Here is a 10,568-nt window from a genome sequence, read left to right as displayed (position 1 = left end):
AAGTAACTTTAATGTCCTAATTCAAATCCTACCTCTTCAGCGAATCCTTCCCAGGCTTTCCAGTCCATGAGGACCTTTCTTTTTCTAATTCTTGAAGCACTCAATCTCTTCTCTACCACAGATCAAGTTATAAACCATAGGATTTGATTAGAAACTATTTTATTGTAGTGTGTTTTTGTTGTTTCATAAGTTATAAAAAATATAATTGGTTTGTTATTTATTAACAACTAAATTATAGGTTCCTTGAGTATAAGACTATGTCTTTCAGCTCCTCTATATGCTCTCAAAATGCCATGTACACTGTAAATACTTTAAAAATACTTTATTTTACCTCTTTTATAGATACATGATAAATCTAACCATACTGGTGTGCTAGGCATTTCTCTATTTAAAGTAAAAATAAACCATGTAATCCCTGGAACTCTCAAGGCTAAAACCAGTTTTTAACTTCTTAATAAATAACAAATAAACCAATTACAACTTTTTTCTCCTTTCTTATATATAGTCAACATCTTTATGATAGTCATGCATCACTTAACAACAGGTATACGTTCTGAGAAAAGTGTTATGTGATTTTGTCATTGTGTGAACATCATAGAATGTACTTACACAAACCTAGATAGTATAGCCTACTATACTCCCAGGCTATATGGTACTAATCTTATGGGACCACTGTCATATATGAGGTCCGTTGGTGACCAAAACATTATGTGGTACATGACTGTATATCAAAACTACCAATTAATTCAATCGCATGGTCAATAAAATAAATACTTGACATAAAAACAAAAACTCCAGCTTTTTATCTGAAATTTTCATCTTTTGACTAGCTGTGGAAGGCTTTTTTTTTTTTAAATGCAGTCCAAAGTTTTCTTAAATTCTATCATTAGTTAGATCATCCTTCTGATTTCTAAAATGTCTTCAGGAAGGCTTAATTGAATACAATTGTGATATGTTGTAGACACCTTGACGAGGAAAGACTCTCACCCAAAATCTGTTTTGGATATTGAGACTGTTGACACCATACACACCCCAAAAGAATATAAAAAAGTTTATTACTCATATAATAAGGTTTTCTGGGGAGAGAAGGACAAGTTTCCCAAGCTAGTCTGAAGATGGCTTGAGAGAGCAGAGAAAGGAGACTGGCTTTGGGTTTTTACAGTGGTTAGGCATGGGTCCAGGGCAAGAATTCCTATACATGGTCTGAACCTCCCACTGGAGCCAAAGAAGGGAGCATCTGGGCTTTCTTATCAGCTTAACCAGATGGGGCAGAAAGGGAAAAAGACAGGGTGAGGCTTAAAATCTGTCAGCAATCACAAACCAAAATACAGAGTCAGACTTTTTATTACTTGATAACTGAATACAACTAATTTAAAAAGCACAAAATACAAAGATATTGAGCAATATGTTTAGATAATTTCATCGAATTTTAAATATCTTCATTTAAGATATATAATTGACAAGTAAATACCGTAGATAAAACAGAAACGTAAATTTTTTGTTGAAGACAAGAAACAAAATTTTAAATGTTCTTCAAAAAAGTTTAAGCAAAAATATATATTAACAGTATCACCATTAATACAACAAATCAACTTTCAGAAATTATTATAGCCCTTCACATTTAATTTCCTTCTATTAAAGATATTAGAATAACCAATAAAATTAGAATTTTACCATTTGTTGTATTAGAAGAAAATAACATATTTTATTCACTATCAATAACATAAATTCTTTGATATTATTATTAAAGTACCACTCTGCATACTGCAACAGTGAAGTATAAGTGAAACACAATAATTTTAAAAGTATTTTTTAGTAGCTAAAGTACAAGTACACCTCATTAAAGTACACACTAATTCTGCACAATTAATTCTGCATTGCTAAAAGGTCTTCTCAGGGCCTGAAGGAGTTCTTGTTCTTATCAAAGCACCTAAATTACTACTACAATTAAACTTAGGTTCTGGGAAGAAGCAGGCATAACATTTAAGTTAAAGATTAATGGAAAAAGCATCAAATTCTATTAAGATTAATAAGAGTTCTGACTGGATATGGCTTGCAAAATCAAAACCAAATTAATAATTATAGCTAATGCCATGCATAAAAACAAAATTACATGACATACACTTAATTTCTTTCAATATTTATTTATTTATTTATTTTTTTTAAAGATTTTATTTATTTTATTTTTTCCCCCCAAAGCCCCATTGGATAGTTGTGTGTTGTAGCTGCACATCCTTCTAGTTGCTGCATGTGGGACTCGGCCTCAGGATGAACGGAGAAGTGGTGCCTCGATGCGCACCCGGGATCCGAACCCGGGCCACCAGCATCGCAGCGCGCGCACTTAACCACCAAGCCACAGGGCCGGCCGAATTTCTTTCAATATTTAAATAAATATAATCAAATAATGTAACTATGGGAACCCATTATTGCTTTAATCAACAAAAGAAAGTAGTCTTCATATCTTAAGTAATGTAAATTTAGACAGAGCAGTAAAATAATTCAAGAAATTAGTAATTAGTTCCAAAAAAAGTAAATTGGGTTGTATTTTGTGAGGAAGATGAGAAACCTTTTACAGAAGAAGGTGTTGAATTTTGATCTTGTTCAAATGAAAACGGAAAACTAAAATCATCTTTTCCAGCTCCAAACGTATGAGTAGAAGAATCTGATGGAAAAGAAAATGTAAAGGCATCTTCTCTTTCTGGTTTCCCAAATAAGTTTCCTGAGGAAGATAAATATTAAAATATCATGCTATTCATGTTACATAATTTGCATAACCTACTGAATTATAGTATATTGCATACAATAAATAGGGGAACATTGAATTATTTATCTATTAAGCAGATATTTAACTGTATTCCTCTTTTTTTTTTTTATTTTATTTATTTATTTTTTTCCCCCAAAGCCCCAGTAGATAGTGCTATGTCATAGCTGCACATCCTTCTAGTTGCTGTATGTGGGACGCGGCCTCAGCATGGCCAGAGAAGCAGTGCATCGGTGCGCGCGCACTTAACTGCTAAGCCACGGGGCCGGCCCAACTGTATTCCTCTTAATGTGCAAAGTATTGTCCTTGGTACTATGGAAGGTTAAAAAATTCAAACCTAAACCTTACTTTCAAGTAATTTAAACTCAAGTATATAAAGAACTAGTATACAAGGTAGAAAGAGGGGTAAAACACCTCAAATGAAGAGAATAGCACAGAGGCAAGAAATAAGCATACATAAAAGTACAAGAGTAACAGAAATCAATTCAGATTGTCAGGAGTACTGAGAAATAATAAAGAGTTATTAAAAGGGAATTAATGAAGATGAGCTTGGAAAGATGGCTGAATGTCCAACTATAGAATCTGGACCTTATTTGGTAGGTAACAGGAAGCCATTAGAGTTTTCAAGCAGAGATATGGCAGGATTTGAACTGCTTTATAAGGATTATTCAGGAGAGAATGTGTGGGAAGGCTGGATAGGAGAGTGTCTAGAAGTGGGGATAACGGGAAAGAGATGATGAAAATTTGGCCTTACCTACATTCGCAGCAAACAAAATGGAGAAAGAAATGTTGGATCTGAGAGATATTGCATAAATTAAACTTATTCAACTATTATTTATTAACTACACTATATAGTATTCATGGCACTGTTCAAGGAAATTGACAGAACAGTGAAAAGAGTTCTATAGTTTTAAAAGGAATTTTTGAAATCAACTTTACATAAAGAATTAGTTGATGATTCTCATAATTGCCATTAAGAAAAATTAATTTTCATTCATTATATTATTTAAGACTCTAAATATAAAAATATATTTTCAACATTTTAATTACAGTTTTTAATTATTATTAAACAATTTAAAATGTACAGAAATCCAAAGACTTACTTGAAACAAGTCTTTTAACGCATCTATATTTTTTCCATAGAAAGCTAATTCAAGTAGTATATTAAGCAAAAGAATTTATTTTGCGCCATTTTGAAATTTCATATATTTTTAAACATCTCAGTTATTTCACCCTAAATAAAGCTGAGCCAACCAGCAGTAGGGTAGGTGGGTGGGTGGATGAATGGACGGATGGACAGAAGGATGGACTGATTGATTACAAGATACTTAAGTTCTTCCTCTCTTCCTTTCTTACTTTATTTTTCCACTGACTTAAGTACACATTCATAAGACTTAACCAAAGGAAAATAGCTATAACATAGCTTCTAGATCCAGAGAGAACTAAAATCTTGAATCTCCTTTTGAATAAATGAATTTGATGGTTTTTTTAATTTCAGAAGAAAATAAGTTCAAAAGAAGTCTCCATAAAACTCCTATTCTTGTTGTAAAGAAAATAATAGATTACTGTGCAAGGCAGTAGTCTTGGTGCTGTAGTGAATTCAAATGTGAATAAAACAGAGTCCCTCCCCTCAAAGAACCTGTGATTAGAAGAGATTTTATACATATTCATAAATAACCACAGATGGTAGAATGTAAAAAAAAAGAGACATTCACAAAAGCGAAGACGAGATCTCAAAATGGAAGGTTGAAGGGGGAAATAAAAGATTTATGGATGAGAACTTGGTCTTGAAAAGATGGTTAGAAAGAGATGGAAGTTGAGAATTTCAGGAAGTAAAAAGCAGGTTAGAGGGCCGGCCCCATGGCTTAGCGGTTAAGTGTGCGCGCTTCGCTGCTGGCGGCCCAGGGTTCGGATCCCGGGTGCGCACCGACGCACCGCTTCTCTGGCCATGCTGAGGCCGCGTCCCACATACAGCAACTAGAAGGATGTACAGCTATGATATACAACTATCTACTGGGGCTTTGGGGGGAAAATAAATTAAAAAAAAAAAAAAGCAGGTTAGAAAGTGTGGGCATATTTGGGATGCTATGAGTTCTTCAGTCTGGCCAAAGCATAGATTATTCTTATAACAGAAAAGGCTTAAAAGGTATATTGGAGCTAGGTTAGAAAATTAGGAGCGTAATTGATACTCCATGGGGAGCTGAAGGTATTTGACTAGGGCAGTGAAATGGCCAACATTACATAAGGAAGATTAATTGGGCTGTGATCTATAGGTAAGATGAAAGGATGAAAAGACCAATTATGATGTTACTGCAATAGCCCAAGTGAAAGGTAAAAAGAGTTTGAAAGATAACGGTTTCAATGAAAATAGAAAAGAAAAAGAAATAAATATTTCAGAGAGAGAACTGATATGACTTGATGACTAGCAGAATGTGGTCACAGGCACAGAGAGAAGTTATAATTATCACCGATGTTCTGAGTCTTGGCAACTAGAGTAATGGAGATACCATTAGGTACATTAGAAGGAGAACAAGTTTGATTTCAGATACGCTGAGTTTTTAATGTCAACAGATGTCTTAGATATCTATTACACCATCAGAAATAAGGTCCTAGAGTTAGGAGAAGTGAGGGAGGGAAGACATGAATTTGGTTATCACCTGTACTATAATATTTGAAAGCACTGAAGTGAATGAGTGTCAAATGAATGAGAGCATCAAAGGAGAAATGTAAATAGATTTAACATTTTAGATGATGGACATTTAAAGAATGTCTACAATTGACAGATTTGTTTTGATCTCATAGCATTAAATACCATTGATGACAATTCCAAAATCTCTGTCTCTACCCCACTGAATTCCAGATTCATATATATAATTTCTTACTTACTTTTATTTAGATATCTAATATAGGCTTTTCAATGATAACACTTCCAAAACTAAACTCCCAGCTCCTGTCAATCTCAAAGTAACTTCTATAGCCTTCCATATTTCAATAAATGGCAACTCCATTCTTACAGTTATTCATGTCAAAAATCTTGGCATCATCCTTGTTTCTTTCTCTTAATCCTTACATCCAGTCCATAAGCGAATCCTTACAACTCTATCCTCAGAAAACTTAATGATCAAAATCTGACCTCTTCTCACCACTTCTAATACCACCATCCTCACCGTCATCAAGTTCTCACCTGTAATCAATCTCCCTGATTTCACCCTTGTTTCCACGCAGTCTGTTCTCCACATAGCAGCCAAGTAATTCTTTTAAAATCTGTCAGATCACTTCAGTCCTTTGCTCAAAACTCTCCAATGGGTTCCGATTTCACTCAGAAAAAGCCCAAAGTCCTTAATGGTCTAAGGGCTCCATATGGTTTGCTCCACCTCCAACCTCTCTGATTTAATCTCCTACCAGTTTCTCCTTCCTTATTTGATTCCAATCATACCAATTTACCTACTGTTCAATGAACATGCTGAGCATGCTCCCACCTTAAGGCCTTTGCACCCTCTGCCTAGAACACTTATCCTGGTAGCTTGTACCCGCACCTTCTCAGGTCTCTGCTTAAATGTTGCCTTTTAGTGATGCCTTCCCTGACTTCCTTGTAACACAGCAACCATCTCCCCAATCCCAGTGCTCCCTATTTCCCTTACTCTGCTTTACTTTTCTTCATAATATTTACCACCAGTGAGTAAAGAGTTAACATCAAGCCTGTGATGATCCAGGCCCACCTGGAACAATGACTTTGGAGTCTCACTTCTCACAGCACTGTTTTCTTAGAAAATACAGAATTAAGGTAAATGTAGAATGTTGTGTCTGCCTAATTTACTGTGTGGGACTGCACCTGAATTAGAGGAGCTGTGAGTTAGTATACAGGCCTTGGGCCTCATGGTTAGAATGGTATAAAAGACTGGTGGGAAGCTGAGGTTGCAGCTGTTGCGTGTCAAGATAACCTACATGCATCATGCCTTTTGTCCCTATCAGTCTTACATGTCCCACATGGGTAAGGTGGCAAAAGAAAGCTTATTACTTGGGCAGCTGGTGGGCCTCTCAATGAGATAAAGATACTGCACATGCTGTTATCTCCTACCCTGCATCTTCCTATAAAGCTAAGTAAACCTCATATTAGATTAAAATGTGAGTCTGACTGCCAATTCAAACCCATATCAACTGTTGTTTAGTGCTCTAATATATTATATAATCATTTATTTGTCTATATTCTTGTTCACTATTCTATTACCAGAGCCAAAAGCAGTAACTGATATAAAATATACTACATATTTTATACCCACATATATATTTATGTTGAATAAATTAATTCTTCAATGGATAAAAGAAGAAAGAAGATCCAATAAAAAGTAAGCATGAGAGAGACAGGAGGAAATTCAAAAACTCTAGAAAGAAGATGGGAATAGTCAACTATATCAAATGTTGCAGAGGCTGAATATGATAATAAGTACAAAATACCCATAACATTTGATCATTTGGAAGTCATTAGTAATACTAAAGAAAGGCAAGTTTCAGTCAAGTAGTGAAAGAAGAAACTAAATTGCTAAAAAAAAAAATAATAATCAGTGAGTGGTACAGAAGTAACAATAATCTTTAAAGAATAAACTGGATGCCTAAGAAAATCAATTAGAGAGAAACTAAATACAAAGGGGTAAAGTTGGCATGTTTTTATATGTAGGAAACTTCAAATCACTCACCAATTTCTTGTTGTGATGAGAGAGGATTTAAATTTCCTGCAGAACGTTCATTAAACTGAAAAATAATTTCCATTAAATATTACTCATGAAATCAGTATAACAGTATATTTATATTTGAATCTAAATTCTAATTCTTCTAATAAGCATAATTAGAGTAGACAAAATGGCAACGATCTACATAGCACACTATTGTACTTAAAAAGAGATCTATCTTCAAAACCCATCATTTACTTATATTAAAATAGGGCTTGATTCTGGCAATAGATAAAATATTAATAGTCAATATATATTGTACTAACGATGGTTCCTACTTTGGAATATTAATATAATCTAAAATTCTAACAACTTTTGCTTTATTCTGAAGTCCCTTTACAAATCAGGTTCTTGGTACTGTTTTCCTGACTATAAAATACTGTTATGCTCAGATTTACATTTCTTTGACAATTAATAAGGACAGCTATTTTTCCCAGAGATTTTATAAGTTACTTAAATTTCTTTTTCAGTGAATTATGTATTCACCAAATGAACTTTGTTCATATCTCTACTGAGGCAGTAATTTTTCTTATTGGTACCTATAAGCTCCTTATATATTAAAGATATTAATTCTTTGTCATATTATTGCAAATATTTTATATTACTATCATTTTACCGTTAAAATTTTTTAGAAGTTTAAATTAAATTAGAAGTTTAAATTTCATATGTAACCAAACCCAAACTTCAAACTCTTTTTTTTTCCTTTGAGCTCTTCTACTGTTTTTTATGCTCAGAGAATCCTCCTCCTAAGATCCAGTAAATATTCACCTATATTTCTTTTGAAATATTTTATGGTTAACACTTTTAATTTAATGCATCTACTGGTGTACAGCGTAAGATAAGTGCCTAATTTATCCCTATTAATTTGTGGTCCCATCTTTATCACATTCTGAATTGTTTCAAGACCTTCTAGCCCATACCACTGATCAGTCTATCAATCCTTGTACCATTATCACACTATTTTGATTGCTCAAGATTTACAGGATGTTTCAATAATTAGAAAGTGAAGTTCCCCCTCACCAGTTTCTATTTCATAATAATCTCATATTATTAATGTCTGTAGGATCCATAGTGGTACCAATATAGGTATCTTTCATTCCTAATATAGGTAAATTGACTTATCTTTTTCTTTGTCAGTCTAGTGAGGAGTTTATAAATTTTGTCAATTTTTTTCAGAGAATGATCTTGGGCTTTGTTAATTTTCTCTATTGTTTGTTTTCTATTTCATTGATTTCTCTTTCTTATTTTTTCATTCTACTTACTTTCGGTTTACTTTCTTCTTTTTCTAGCTTTTTAAGGTAGAATCTTTGGTCACTGATTTTAGACCTTTCTCCTTTTCCATTAATTTAATTATTTAAATTATCAATTAAATTACTTAAAGCCATCATTTTGCTCTGGTTTTGGCAGCATCCCACAATTTTTGATATGCTGAATTTTCATAATCATTAATTTCAAAATCTTTTCTAATTTCTCTCATGATTTCTTCCTGATCCATGGCGTAAATATTTAGGAGTTTCCTAATATCTTGTTATTGATTTCTAATTTAATTCTATTGTGCTCAAAGAACATACTCTGTATTATTTCAATCCTTTTAAATTTATTAAGACTCCTTTCATGACCCAGAATATGGTCTTTCTTGGTAAATGTACCATCAACAGTTGAAAAGAGTATATATGTTGCAGTTGCTGAATGCGGTGTTCTATAAATGTCAATTAGGTGAAAAGAGTTGATGGTATTGTTCAGATTTTATAAAAGATCTTTATTGATTGTGTTGTCTACTTCCATCAACTGCTGAGAGAGGGGTGTTAAAAATCTCCAATTATGTTCATGCTTTTGTCTATTTCTCCCTTTAATTCTATCAATTCTTGTGTCTGTATTTTGAAGCTATTATTAGGAGCACACACATTTGTCATTGTTAATCTTCCTTATGAACTGACCTTTTATCCTTATGAAATGTCTCTCTTTATCTCTAGCAATATTCTTTGTCTTGAAGACTACCTATAATGATATTAACATAGCCACTGTGACCTTCTTATGCTTACAGTTTTCATGATATATCTTCTTCTATCCATTTACTTTTAACCTGTCTTTGTCTTTATATTTAAAATGTGTCTCTTGTAGATAGCTTATAGTTGGGTCATGCTTTTTATTCATTCTTAGAATCGCTGCCTTTTAATGGAGTGTTTAGCCCATTCATGGTTAATGTAATTGTTAAAAGTTCATATTTTAGTCTAATAGTTCACTATTTGTTTCCTTTGTGTTTTGTTACTCTGTTCCTTCTTTTCTGCCTTATTTTGGGTTAAGTATTTTTTAGAATTCCATTTTAATTTATTACCAATATTATTTTTGAACATTTTCTTGATTATTCTTTTTTTTTTTTTATAATTTTATTTATTTATTTTTTTTCCCCCAAAGCCCCAGTAGATAGTAGTATGTCATAGCTGCACATCCTTCTAGCTGCTGTATGTGGGACCCGGCCTCAGCTTGGCTGGAGAAGCAGTGCATCGATGCGCGCCCAGGATCCGAACCCGGGCCGCCGGGTGCCATGCACTTAACCACTAAGCCACGGGGCCAGCCCTTCTTGATTATTCTTGATCAGAAAACTTAGTAATTATTTGCCAGTCTCCTTCCCCAACCCCACCACTACAAAAACAAAACAAAACAAAAAATTAAAGATAATTCTGCCAGGATTCCAACTAGATTCGAATTGGATTACATTTATAAATTATTTGGGAAAGAAATACATATTTACAATATTTTCTTCCTATACAGTTACTTCATACATCTTTTTCTTCAATAATTTTTTTTTAGTAATTTTTGCAGTTTTCTTTATCCAAATGTATATGTTTCCTGTTAAGGTTACATACATGTATTTTGCATTTATATTACTATTGTAAATAAGAATTAAGTAACTGTAGTCTATTTTTTAACACCAAGCACACACCTTCTAAGAATTACCTGTTTTTTAAATAAGCATTTAAATAAAAATTGACAAAAGTTGAGGACATGAAATACTATGAAATGTATATAGTTCTATATCATCCATCAATAAATTTCTAATTTCAACAATTTAACATAAG

At 33.1% G+C, this 10,568-nt stretch overlaps 1 protein-coding gene across 1 annotated transcript in view; it reads right to left on the bottom strand.

Moving 5' to 3' along the window:
* Positions 1–2,174: 2,174 nt before the first annotated feature.
* Positions 2,175–10,568, bottom strand: part of C24H14orf39 (chromosome 24 C14orf39 homolog) — a 50,848-nt gene continuing 42,454 nt past the window's right edge. Inside the window, exons 17-18 of the mRNA XM_087447767.1 lie at positions 7,456–7,510; positions 2,175–2,719 (exon numbers count right to left, since the gene is read on the bottom strand). Coding sequence (XP_087303893.1) covers positions 2,508–2,719; positions 7,456–7,510 — 267 coding nt within the window. The 3' untranslated portion in view covers positions 2,175–2,507. The remainder of the gene's footprint in view (positions 2,720–7,455; positions 7,511–10,568) is intronic.

The sequence above is a fragment of the Ceratotherium simum genome, chromosome 24 (genome assembly GCF_057802395.1).
Source record: "Ceratotherium simum simum isolate JZ-2026a chromosome 24, ASM5780239v1, whole genome shotgun sequence".
NCBI classification, from domain to species: Eukaryota; Metazoa; Chordata; class Mammalia; order Perissodactyla; family Rhinocerotidae; genus Ceratotherium; species Ceratotherium simum.
This window is presented reverse-complemented; position numbering and strand designations above follow the sequence as displayed.